Source organism: Cydia splendana, chromosome 22, assembly GCF_910591565.1.
Source record: "Cydia splendana chromosome 22, ilCydSple1.2, whole genome shotgun sequence".
Lineage (NCBI taxonomy): Eukaryota > Metazoa > Arthropoda > Insecta > Lepidoptera > Tortricidae > Cydia > Cydia splendana.
In genome coordinates this window covers 3,857,460-3,871,482 of record NC_085981.1, presented here as the reverse complement: position 1 = coordinate 3,871,482, position 14,023 = coordinate 3,857,460, and the positions used below count along the sequence as shown (strand labels likewise).

Here is a 14,023-nt window from a genome sequence, read left to right as displayed (position 1 = left end):
TTAGCTTTGTTTGATTTAATAATCCCCTGTACCTCGAATATTTAGCAAGATGACTCGAAACAGTATTGTATGGAAAGTAAAGATCTCGCTTTAACAATTTTACCTTTAATTAAGAATTAATTCCTTAAGGCCCCAGTACACAGTGGTGAAGGATGGGCCATGCCACGCCCTGGCCATTGTGTATAGGGAGCTATGGTATGCAATGGCGGAAGACTGCCGTCAGTTGTCAGCCGTGGTGAGCAATCGGGGAGTTGTCGGTTTTTTGGCACACTTCAAAGGAATCGTGGCGTACCGTGGCCTGTGGTGTTCACACAGTCGCCATTGTTTGTTTAGTTTCTTGAATTTTTGAGCGCTTGATTAAATGTTAATAGCCCAAAATTTAATTATTGTGGAGCAATGAAGAGACTTATCAGTTAATTATAGATTTATATCAATCAGAGCCTGCAATTTTGATTTTTGTTTTATTTTTTGATGCACCATTGTGTGAACACCTACGTGATATAGGCCTACTGTTGCGCATTGCAAAGCATGGCTTGGCATGGACCATCCTTGACCATTGTGTACTGGAGCCTTTACAACGTGAACACTTACATAGCATAAATGCAATTCCGTTACAATAAAATAAAGTTTTTTATGCAGACATTCCATCCACATTTCTTGACATCCGTAAATATCTTCTTTGGTCCCATTTAAGTTTAGTGCTGTCTTTGATGCGCTCGGTTTTGATATTTTACCTTCGCTAGCACGTCTGGCCTTTCACCTTTCTACAGTTTTGTGATTTTCTTTTATTAAAATGTTTTTTTTTCTGGTACCTACTTACAGCGACTGTACAATTTAGATTTTTGTCTTGAACCTGCCGCTGTATTCTATCAAAATCACGAGTATTTTCTTGTTTAGCTGTGTTGACTGTTTCTGGCTTTGTGAGTGGAATATACTTGAATGTTTGTTTCCTGTATTTTATTTGAATCTCTATTTTGTTCTGTAGTTTCCGTAGGTTTCATGTCTTTGTGGGTTAAGTTCATTTCTATTGATATATGTGTTTTGGGATTATTTCTGTGTTCAGTACTGTCTGTACAATTTCGCTTTTTGTGAGTGGAATATACTAGCATTTTCGGTTCCTGTGTTGTACTATTATCATCTTCAGGCTCTGTAATGTTCTTACAATTTTGTTTTTTGTGAGTGGTGTATATTTTAATTTCCGGTTCCTGCGTTTTATTTGGGTCTTTCTCAGGATCTCCTATTGTATTTATTGACTTTAGTTTGTTTTCTTTTTGTACAATAATGTTCGTACAGCTTCGTTTTTTAGAGTATACTTTAATAGGTGGTTGCTGTGTTTCACTTTTATTATTCTGTTCTTCGGAAGTGTCTGTAGAATTTTGGTCTTTGTGTGTAGAATCTGGTGGTATTTCTGGTAGCTGTGTTTTAAGAGGATCATTGTTAGGATTATCTACAGTTTTTTGTTCGTTATGTCCTTTCTGTACTGCAGTTTTCTTAAAACCTTGTTTTGTGTAGGTAGCGTGAATTTGCGATTTCTGCTTTATATTACTAGTATTTTTAAGCTTTCCTAAAGTGTTAACTGAATCTTGTTTGTTATGATCACTTTTATTATCTGATATAGCGACCGTACAACTTTGCTTTTTGTGGGTGGAGTGTGTTTGAACTTCTGGTTGCTGTGTTTTAATATAATCCGTCTTTTTATAGTTAAAGTATACTCGACGCAACGGTTGCGGGGTGGGTTCTTTATTTTTCCTATATTCTATTTCATCTTCTGACAATGTCACTTGTGCGGGTTGCTGGTATGTATTTTTGATCTCTGTTGCTTGGGCTGTTATAGTATTCACTAAGTAATTTTCAACATTTTCTGTATTAGGTTGAATACGGACTCGCTTTTTGCACGGTGGGCGAAAGTCATCGTCTCTCTGCTGAAAATTAAAAAAGAATAATTTATTTAAAACGAATTACCTAATTAATTGGGCATAAAAGCTGATATGAAAATACCAATTGTTCTCATTTACAGCGGAGTCTTTTACTTGGAAGTCAAACACAATTTATTAAATGCTCTTAATTAACAAACCGCCGTTTAGCCGTAAACGACATAAGTTTATAGTCTGTAGATTGTAGTAACAGACCCCGAACTGCTAATCCTTTGTCTATTGTTAAGTAAAACCACACTTGCTACTTACCTGCATAAAAGGGTCTTAATTATTCTATTGGCACCTGAGCGCGGGCTAGTCCAACGCTCAAAAACCCAGCGTAGGTGCGCTCTCCAATTCTTTATTCTTTATTCAAACACTATGTATAAGTTTACAGCTCCAGCCAAGGCACTTATACTGTTAATAGGTACATATGTTGTCAGTATCAGTCAGTATCATAAAATTAGTAGGTACACTTATTGTATTACACACTTATCTTTATAATTGAACATACATATTATGTATTACTAAGTTACATAGAGATAAAAAAAAGAATCTGATATTAAATAACATAGGTAGAGTTTAAAAAAATCCTGATACTACGTTGTAGGGACGGCCACTTGTCTGCGAATAACGAGCCTGCGTTACGCATCTCGATGACACATTTTAGACTGGTCCGACTCGCCACTCAGTAACCGTAGAGAATTACTCGACCCTTTTTTTACAGGTTACGTGCGGTTTTACTTAACAATAGATAAAGGATTAGCGGCTCGGGTCCACTTACAAATCAACATACTATACTGTAAAATTCTAAAATACTTACATCTAGGGTTTCCAACTGTACCGATGATCCGTCAAATTCATATCCAGATAATTCCACGCCTGTTGGATCTGTATCTGGAAATACATCTGTAGCAAATGAACAAGATCCAGATGATTCCATGCTAGTTGGATCTATATTTGGAACTTTATCTGTAGCCAACGTACATGGTCCAGATAATTCTATACTAGTTGGCTCCGGACTTGGAGCTCTATCAGGACCCTTTGGGGCTGCCTGGAGACTGGCCGAGTGTCGAATATCGGCGATATCCGGTTGATTGTATTTAAAGAGGCCGAAGTTACAATATAGATTATCGAAGTCCAAACACTTTGGTCGGTGCTCTGAGTTGCCGAGGCTTTTAGACGTCTGGCTTGCTCGATCGATTGACTCGTGGCATACAGATTTCTTGCTTGGTTGATAATCGATCCAATCTTGAGAGTCTAAAGAGCTTCCAGCTGCCTGGCTTACTTGATAATCAGGTGATACATTGAGACATACAGATTTCTTGCTTGGTATATAATCGATTGAGTCTGCGAGGCCTAAAGACTGGCTTGCTTGATTCTCTAATGGTTTGTCAAGACCTAAATACTGCAGATTTCGCTGAAATTCGAAAGGGTTGACCAAGCCTAAGGATTTCTCGCTAGGTTGATAATCTGTATCTCTAAGGCCAAAAACCATGTCTCCTCGTAGTGGAAGGTCTGAGTTTTCATCGTGAGTATTGAATGAGTCATGGAGGCCATGCTTATGATTTGGTCTACAGTTTTGTGAGTTGGGTTGGCGGTCTTTAGAATAATAGTTGTTGGTTGGTGTTCCGTCGGGTTTTAGAATGGAAGAGTTGGAGCATTCGGCCAGGGGGTCTTCCTCATCTTCGGGGGGTTCCGCTTTTACTATTGGTTCTTGTAGGCTTTCCTCTATCACATCCAAATCCACACTGAAAACAGGTATAACGTCATAATATAAATTTAGCTGTAGCAAAGAAAAGTGAAAACCTCGAACTTTACAGATCATCTAGATAGTTTTATTATCCTCGAGCCGCCCGGAGGCCTATAAAAAGGTCTTCCATTCCATTTCAATTTAAATGTTCATTTTGACAAATTAAAATTGCATTTGTTTTGGCAAGCTTTGATGTCTGGGGGGATACAGGCTGTACGTCAATTGTTAACAGTCCGTAAAAAAGATGGAGTGTTGGTAAATGAAAGAAGAATGGAACAAATTGCAGTAACAGAGGAAGCTTCTATAACTAAGAAATAAATAAATACTGACTCTGCTGACTTGGGATTCATTGCCGAGCGGTTCCCAGGCTCCCATGAAGCGTGGCAAAAAGGAGGGATAACGCGAGGAAGAAAAACTGACTCTGCTGACTCAACGTTATCCACATGTTTGTCTGCGTCGCGTGTATTAAAGAACTCCTCAAGTTGCAGGTCCTTTTGTATGGCTGTGACCAAGATTTTAATTTGTTCCTGTAAACAATACATAGAATACATAGGAAGAAGCGCTGGTGGCTTAGCGGTAAGAGCGTGCGACTTTCAATCCGGAGGTCACAAGTTCAAACCCCGGCTCGTACCAATGAGTTTTCCGGAACTTATGTAGGAAATATCATTACATAGGAAATTTAGGGTCAGATGGATTTTTACCGAATATTCACGGATCGACCATGGGAGCAAATAATGCTAAAGTGGAAAAACTTGGAACCCGAACCTGGCCCAGTCCAGGGTCAAATATAATGAAAGTTACATTTGGAACTCAGTGAGTACTCACAAGAGTGTCGTTGGCTGGGGTCGGAGCAGGAAGTGTGGACGGTGATCCATTCGCAAGGCACGAAACTATTGCAACCCGAACCTGACCAGACTAGGCCAGGGTCAAATATAATGACAGTTACATTAGCTCGGTATGTACTTACTGGTGTAGTATTGGCTGGGGATCGGAGCAGGAAGTGTGAACGGTGAACCATTCGCAGGGCACGTAACCATTGCAAGCCGAACCTGGCTAGACTAGTCCAGGGTAAAATATAATGACAGTTACATTAGCCCGGTGTGTACAGTGGGGATCGGAGCAGGAAGTGTGGACGGTCAACCATTCGCAGGGCACGTAACCATTGCAAGCCGAACCTGGCTAGACTAGTCCAGGGTCAAATATAATGACAGTTACATTAGCCCGGTATGTACTTACTGGTGTAGTATTGGCTGGGGTTGGAGCAGGAAGTGTGGACGGTCAACCACTCGCAAGGCACGTAACTATTGCAACCCGAACCTGACCAGACTAGTCCAGGGTCAAATATAATGACAGTTACATTAGCCCGGTATGTACAGTGGGGATCGGAGCAGGAAGTGTGGACGGAGAACCATTCGCAGGACACGAAACCATTGCAACCCGAACTTGGCCAGACTAGTCCAGGGTCAAATATAATGACAGTTACATTTGGTATGTACTTACTGGTGTAGTATTGGCTGGGGATCGGAGCAGGAAGTGGGGTCGGTGAACCATTCGCAGGGCACAGTGGCCGCAACGCAGTCCGCCGCATTGCAGACACCACCATTGGAACTCAGACCTGACCAGAATGCAGAAGAATGTAGGGTTAAGAGTAGTAAGTTACGTCAGTTTTCTTTCTTTTTGCCATATTGTTTATTTTTATTAATTCTGTTTTAAGATACGCTCATCTCAATTATTAAAATCAGCCTACTCATAGGTAGAGAGTGCCACAAAGGAACAAACATACACTACGATATACACATTATTATATTTTGTGTCAAGGTGTCGGCCAAAAACACCATCCGCTAGGGTTAGATTAGGTTAGTTACCACCAAAGAGAACTTGATATAGAGGCGGATTGTCAAAGTCTTGTAGCCTCAGTAAATTTACTGCCATCTTTCGACACATAATTAAAACTTTTAGAACGCCATTTGATTTTGATCCTTGTTCTTTCACTGATATGTGTTATTTGTTACATGTCAAAAAGTGTCGCCATCTACACGAGCATAGTATGGCGCCATCGCTAGAAAAGATCCGCTTCTATAGGTATAAATTCTTTGGCACCACCAAAGTGAGTTTGTGGTAATTAGTGGTTAGTTTTTGGGTATAATTTTTTTTAAGTAAATGCATTGCTTATTGCTTACTCTTTGATTGGTTTGTCGCATTCCATACACAGAATTTCAACCACATTGTCATCTTCGATAGCTGAAAATAAAAATTACAAATAATAAATATAACAGTAAACTTTTATGATTTCCAACAAAAATATTCTAAAAAAGTTGGGTTATTGAAATAAAAAAGGTCTTCAATTCAGAGTGTTGTGAAACTGGATAATTATTGGCCAAGGTTAGGTTAGGTCATTCGAAATAAAACATCAATTACCCAAGTCAATTATTCTATTTTGCAATCAACGAATGACCTGTTTGTACATATATTAATAATTTCCTGTGAGTCATAATTTTTTTAAATCAATTAATATTTGGAAGATGCAATTGTTATAACTCATACAAGATTTGAAAAATATCAAATTGTAATAAATACCTTGCGTTGGATCTACAGAATCAGATTTATTTTCATCATTTACGCCGTCGATATCATTTGATTCTTTTTCACATTCAATCTCATTTGATTCATCTTCCGTTTGGATATCATTTGATTCCTTGTCATGTTGAATCTCATTTGATTCATCTTCACTTTCGATATCATACGATTCTTTTTTACATACAATCTCATTTGATTCATCTTCACTTTCGATATCTTTTGATTCTTTTTTACATTCAATCTCATTTGATTCATCTTCACTTTCGATATCATTTGATTCTTTGCCCTTATAGTGTCTAGGAATTGCCGTCTTGACGAACCTAGCTTGTAGGTCTTTTGTATCTTTATAGCATTGATCAAAATTATCTTCACAAACATTAAGGTGTACTTTTAATTCGGGGGCCAATTTTTTTCGTTTGGAGATACCTGAAATACCACGGAAAATTAATAAGGAAACTTTTTGATTGATTTTGATTTCTAACAACACCTTTGACTGATCATGAAAAAGTCATTGCAATTAACATTTTGAACGCCAAACGGCGCATCCATTTGCCGTGCCACTGACGGCACGGGGGTAAAATTTAGTTTTGTAAATAAATAATGCCAACCTAAAAGTATGGTGTTTTTCAGTAGAATTTCATCAAAAAACGATCGACGTCAAATGCCGTCTTTGGCGTCGTTGTCACGATTTTGCGTTGACGTCAATTGCCGTCTGTGGCGTTCAAAAGGTTAACAGTTTGAATGGTAATACTTGTCAGTGTCTTGGAGCTTCGAAAAACCTCTGCATATACTCCAGGTTATGTACAGACAAAATCAAAGCCTTGCCTATAGGTATTTAAATAAAAGTAAACAAACAATTTGTACATTTTCGAGTAGTTATAACATTTGTTGGTTAATCAACCAAATACAAAACCGCCTGGATCAGTCACTGAACGACCTGACTTTAACCTTTATTTGATCATGTAATGTTTTCAACTACCCTCAACTGGCTTAAGGAGCCATTTGAGGGTAGATTTTGTTTACTGTTATTTAAATACCTAAAGATACAGAGTGTAGATCTCCGCATGGTCTTCTATTCCCAGAGTGACACAGGCCTACGTCACAATAACATGGCCGCTATATATAGCGCTATCGCATATTATCATATAGCGCTGTCGCATGATGACGTAGGCTTGTGTCAGTTAGGTGACCTAGAAAAGACGGGAATGGAGTACCAGGCGGAGTATATTATTATACCATGGATCTCCGATAGTCGCATTTCGCTTCTAACAGCGAGCGTCACAGTGTACGGGCAGATCACTCAACAATAGTTTAGAATGACAATTATGGTCCCAAAGTTTCAATATAAATAAATCTCCTTGAATTCTATGTTGTTTTTTTCATTAATCACAGTTATAAAAAATATTTATTTTGGACCATATTTCAGTAATTGAACTACAGTTGGGAGGTTTTATAGTAATATTTTATGTGTAGTATCAAACCCTGGACAAATCTACCCAACAAAAGCATCATGCATCCTCACCGGCAAGCTTAAGCGCCGATATTCTCTGGAACTCCGGCATCTGCAGCCATGCCCACATCCTCTTGAACGTCTCCCGTCCCGATCGCAACTTCCACCAAGGCTTCGGTTTGCTTAAAAGATCTCTCAAAGTCCCCGGTGACCTGCATAGGACTCTCTGAGCGAAGATCGATTGAGGGATTGAGTAGCGTTTCAGTTCGTGACTTATTCGTTGAGCTATCTCTTTAGTGTTGATTTCTTCTATTGTGTAATATTGTGCTAGGTGCTGAAGAGCCGCTTGCGGCTGAAGAGCCGCTTGCTGCTGAAGAGCCGCGTGCTGCTGAAGAGCCACTTGCTGCTGTAGAGCCGCTTGCTGCTCTTCTTTCGCTAATAAGGCCGCGTTTAAGTCTAGTCCCGGACTTGGTAAAGGCGGTGTCGGTGAGCGTTTCTCAAAAGAATACGGCGACGTGCTTCTTCTACTGTAAGCAGATTGGGGAGACAGCGGCTCATTATACGGCGCTGGTGATAACGCATAAGATTGTTGCTGTTGTAGGTGTGACTGTGAACGTGCTGTTGATGTGCTACGACAGTTGGGGACAGTAGTCATCAAATGACGATTTTTAGTCTGTTCGAGGTACGGAAAACGGTGAAAAATATAGATAATACTCCTAAAAATACGTGTGATACCTCATTCGATTCGTAATGATGTCTAGAAAAATGTATTCGAAGCGTGTATAGCACACAAAAAATTACAAAAGTTAGTAACAAAAAAAGGGAGAAAAAAGTAGATATGTCTTATTTCCCAAATATCTCAAAAAGTATTAATATTTAAGAAACCAAAATTAATATTATAAAATAGGAGGATATTTTCAATCAAACATTCCATACTTACAGAACTGTATTTCCACTATTTATACTTCTTTTTCAACGCTGAACACACACAGCCCTCCGCGCCTCATATTCGGGAAACGCGCGCGGCGTGAAAAAGCGATTACGTAACATTAAATATAATTTTAAAGGTATTAAATGTTCAATGAAAAATTAAAAAAAAAAAATATGGTGTATTTAAAATATGTCAACAAATGTAATACTTGTATAAATTTATTATTATTATTATATTGTTTAATACACTAGCAGCTGAAAGCTGATGCGTGTATATCACTGCACTTGTTTTTTTAAGGATTAGTGTTCATTTTTTTTTGTTTAAGTGTTTGTCAAGTCTGTTTTTGAAACAATTCACTGAAGGAGCACATATCACTGTTTCTGGCAATTTATTCCACTCGCGTACGACGCGGTTTGATAGAAAGTGCTTCCTAGGATTGCTTGTGCTGGGAACTCGAATAATCTTTGAGCTGTGGCCTCTTAGACGATGATTCTTGCTCATAACAAACAGGTCCTTTAGTTCAGGTAAGTCATAATAGTCATGTATGATCTTGAATGTTTCAATGAGGTCACCACGCTTTCTTCTTCGCTCTAGGGTTGTCAAACCAAGATTGGCAAGCCTTTGGTCATATGGCTTATTACGTAATCCATATACCATCTTAGTTGCCCTGCGTTGCACCTTTTCAAGTAAAGCTATATCCTTCTGAAAGTATGGGCTCCAAATATGGTAAGCATATTCAAGTAGAGGCCTTATGTACGTCTTATATAGTTTTAGAAATAGTGCCTTATCAATTGTCTTAAAGGTCTTCCGTATTAGGTATACTAGTGAGTTGGCTCTTTTTGTCAATTCCAGGATGTGCATATCCCACTTTAGGTTGCTTGTTATAGTGACTCCAAGGTCTCTTTGCGAGTTCACCTCTTCTAGGGCCTGTGTACCCATGGTATATGGAAGCTGAGGGTTTGTGGGTCCAATATGAAGAATGGTACATTTATCCGAATTAAGTGACATGAGCCAGTCCTGCGTCCACCCTCTAATTCGATCTAAGTCTTCCTGAATGATATTATGCGAGATGAGAGGGTTCCCCATTATTTTTGTGTCATCAGCGAAAAGTTATCATTATCTTAAAGTTATTTTTTCAACAAGTGAGGCAATTGTTAATGAACAAAATTTTCTCGAAATTCCTTCTTCATTGAAAACGAATAAAAAATGTATAAATAACTATTGTAAAATTTTGTCGCTTTCTAGAGCCCTTCTCATATACATGCTTAATAAGATCACGCTATAAAAGTTCTGAAAAAATTTATAGTTTGGTTATAATATTGTTTTATATTTTACAATTTTACCTTGATTTTTCGTTCTACGTCAATTTTCTATGTTATTCTAAAACTTATTTTAAGCAAACTATTAACTTTATTAAATTTTTTATAATGTGATCTTATTAAGCATGTATATGAGAAGGGCTCTAGAAAGCGACAAAATTTTACAATAGTTATTGATACATTTTATTTTCGTTTTCAATTAAGAAGGAATTTCGAGAAAATTTTGTTTATTAACAATTGCATAACTCACTGAAAAAATAACTTTAAGATAAATTTATACAAGTAGTACATTTGTTAACATGTTTTAAATACACCATATTTTTTTTAAATTTTTCAATCAATATTTAATGTCTTTAAAATCATATTTAATGTTACGTAATGGCTTTTTCACGCCGCGCGCGTTTCTCGAAAATGAGGCGCGGAGGGCTGTGTTCAGCGTTGAAAAAGAAGTATAAATAATGGAAATACAGTTCTGCAAGTATGGAATGTTTGATTGGAAATATCCTCCTCTTTTATAATATTAATTTTGGTTTCTTAAATATTAATACTTTTTGAGATATTTGGGAAATAAGACAACTCTACTTTATTCTCCCTTTTTTTGTTAATAACTTTTGTTATTTTTTTTTGTGTGTTAATACACGCTTCGAATACATTTTTCTAGACATCATTACGAATCTAATGAGGTATCACACGTATTTTTAGGAGTATTATCTATATTTTTCACCGTTTTCCGTACCTCGAACAGACTATTTATACAACAGTGTGTAATAATATTATAGCAGTCAATAAGAATATGAAAATTAGGGAAATACCATAACAGCTTTTAACTTTAAACCTATTTTAGAAATTAATTACTCACGTTACTCTAATATAAATAAACTGTTACCTATAGTAATATACACTATATGTCTGTAGTTGACATATTACCTACACATAATCTAGGAACAATTAAATATTTGAATAAAAAAAAAACTTGTTAAAACAGAACTTACCACGATTGTGAATCCATATTCGTAAGCGGTGTTTGTCATCTACTGGAAATCTGAATAGCGAGTGAGTTATGCTTGAATTCGGGCAGTTAATGTATATATGTGTATGTACACTTCCTCTTACTCTAAGGCACTTTAGTCATTTAGTTCACAAAATCAAACTTTGGTTTAAAAACCAATCTTCAATCCGATTCGGCCAAGTCGTAGTTTTTTGCTGGACAACCGATTTCGTTCGTAAAACACACACAGTCGCAACAGTTGTTAGCCCGTAGGAGTCTGAGATAAAATTTAAAGACAATCAGTTAAGATCCGAGGGCGATATCGATTTCATACAATTTCCATTTCGGGAGAAAAAGTTTTCCACTAACTAAATCTTAACAAACCACTCTAATTTTGAAGTCGATCGCTTCAGCATAATATATTCTAGGTTTACCTATAGCAGCGGTCGGCAACCTTTTAGCAGCCACGGGCCACATAGTAGTTAATGAAGTTGACGCGGGCCACAATTTGGTAATATTTGTGACTTTAGCAGACATTGTCGTTTGTCAATATTACATACAAAATACTCCCTGAGAGATTCGCGGGCCGCTGGTTGCCGACCGCTGACCTATAGGTTTCGCTAAAAAAAATATATTTCTAAAATTTTATTAAAAAAGTGATAGACAGTTGAAATTTTCACAGATGATGTATTTCTGTAGCCGCTGTAACAACAAATACATACTAAAAACAAAATAAAATGATTATTTAAGTGGAGCTGCCATACGACAAACGTGTTTTTTTTTGCCGTTTTTTGCGTAATCGTACGGAACCCTTCGTGCGCGAGACCAACTCGCACTTGGCCGGTTTTACCTATTTTTGGCTAGAGTGTAAACCATTCCCGCACCCAAAATTTCGGAGTAGGCTAATGAGTTTCACGAGTCATTACACCGCCCGTGGGGAGTTACAGTATGCTGTATAGTGACCAATGAAACTGGGCCTCTTAGCAAGTGAAACTTACGTGGTGGTGTGACAGGTTTAAATGGTAGAGGAACAGCTGTATGTACCAATCTGGATCTCATCCAGCTCTTACATACATCTTCAGGCTTGAAATGATCCTCACAAATGAAATGGTGCTTCAACTTTTGGTGCGACAACGATGTCAGGTTTTTATTACCTGAAATGTAAATTGCGAAACTAAGTTTTTGAAATTTAATTCTTGGAAGATGAAACTTAAATTTATTATTAATTAATTGAAAAATAATAGTCATACCTATTAAATACTTACTAATGAAATCTAAGAAGCCAAAATAAATGCAAAATTAAATATGCATATTATGTATGTACAACTGTTTACATACTAAAGAAAACCTCCTATATAAATATTTTTAAATATATTGTTATTTGCATGTAGATAAATAATGCAATTTATTTATGCACAAATAGTTAAATTATGTAGCCAATAATGTAATGTAATTTATGGAAAATAAACTACCATCACTAAGTTGTTATGTGTTATGTCAAGAAATTCATACATTTTTCTGATGCTGACTTTAGAAGAAGAAGAAGAAGAAGAAAGCATTTATTAGCACAATAACATAACCTTAAAACTAACTAAGAATAATTACACAAAATGAAGAGTTGCGCTAAATGGTCCTCACTCAGTTTGGTGTTACGGTATGAGCTACATGGCACATTTCGCTGCACTGCTTTCAGTAAGGCCCAATAGACTTTACAGTTACTAAAAGATATGCAAACCCATGTTGTATCAGCTTAAAGCCAAAAATCCGCGCCGCCGCACAGCATCAGAACTAGTTTACATGCCGATTGTGAACTTACCTACATATGTTTCTACTAGTACCTGCATTGTTAGTTTAACTTGAAAATGTACTTTAGTCTATAATGTTCTCATGTATGTGAATTTGTAATTCTTATGAGAATAAAGAATCTTTGACCGTAAAAATGCAGTTTTCAAGATGTTATTAAGTTTATAACTTCTGCATTCAAAACACTATTGTAATAATGCTGTTTTATTCTCACCTGCATATTGTATCCAGAGCTCTAAACGAGAATAATCATTGATAGGGAATGAAAACACGGATTTGTTTGCATTTGTATTGACACAATCATGGTAAGAACTTCTCGCAGGCATTTCAAACCATATAACTCCTTGGTGTCTGAGGATTCACAAAAATCGAAATTTCGTTATCTGCCTCTCTATCATTTGAATAGGTAAGACAAAACAAAACATATTCTCCTACCCCTTTATTCATAAACGCGCTACAAGCCCCAATTAGCTAATAATCGTTTGTCTTTATCTGTCATTTTGACTTATGTATTTGTAAGAAAGGAATAAAACATATTTTTTTAGCTAAATTAAGCCTGAAAACTTTTATGAATAAGGGGGCTAGACTGTAAACAGGTGTATACCATGGTATAATAATATACTCCGCCTGGTACTCCATTCCCGTCTTTTCTAGGTCACCTAACTGACACGGGCCTACATCATCATGCGACAGCGCTATATGATAATATGCAATAGCGCTATATATAGCGGCCATGTTGTTGTGACGTAGGCCCGTGTCACTCTGGGAATGGAAGACCATGTTTTATTAGACTATGGTGTATACATGAGGTGCCTAGGGACTCCATGAACACTATAGGAGGCAGTTAACAAACAGAAGACATTGCTAGGTTTTGCGGAGGAGCTGGGACGGTTTAGAGTAGCACTACCTCATTTTCACGCAAAGTAGGCACAAAGGTTGTCAATTAGCGGAAAATGCCCAGCATAATTAACTAACTATAGAGAGGCAGATAACGAAATTTCGTCTGCTGAATTAGTAGTATCTGTGTAAAAATTTGTTACTTATGTAGAGTTAGACCAAGATAAAACTGCAACGATTTTGATAGCACAAACAGTGCAAGTGTTATTTTAAACGTCAAACTTCTAGGAAATTCTAAAGATAAAGATAATTTATTTGTCAAACATGAGTAAAGTAATATAGAGATGTTACTGTACAGAGTTGTCCTTCATGCATACAAAATACAGTATACCTGTCTGATGTATAAATAACACATGCATTGAGTGTGCTATCAAAATTGTTGCAGACTTGTC

At 37.1% G+C, this 14,023-nt stretch overlaps 1 protein-coding gene across 2 annotated transcripts; it reads right to left on the bottom strand.

The window, feature by feature from the left end:
* Nucleotides 1-586: 586 nt before the first annotated feature.
* On the bottom strand, nucleotides 587-13,144 carry LOC134801552 (uncharacterized). 2 transcript variants are annotated; one of them, XM_063774146.1, is made up of 10 exons: nucleotides 12,949-13,144; nucleotides 11,930-12,085; nucleotides 10,936-11,208; nucleotides 7,766-8,220; nucleotides 6,244-6,669; nucleotides 5,847-5,907; nucleotides 5,167-5,281; nucleotides 3,997-4,193; nucleotides 2,737-3,664; nucleotides 587-1,922 (listed from the first exon to the last, which is right to left on the bottom strand). In XM_063774146.1, exons 3-10 carry the CDS (start codon nucleotides 10,950-10,952, stop codon nucleotides 894-896), a joined length of 3,228 nt encoding a protein of 1,075 aa, XP_063630216.1. In that variant the 5' UTR covers nucleotides 10,953-11,208; nucleotides 11,930-12,085; nucleotides 12,949-13,144; the 3' UTR covers nucleotides 587-893. The 2 variants fall into 2 exon arrangements, with proteins under 2 accessions (XP_063630216.1, XP_063630215.1); XM_063774145.1 differs by lacking the exons at nucleotides 10,936-11,208; nucleotides 11,930-12,085; nucleotides 12,949-13,144 and having other exon boundaries at nucleotides 7,766-8,365.
* Between the last annotated feature and the right edge of the window lie 879 nt (nucleotides 13,145-14,023).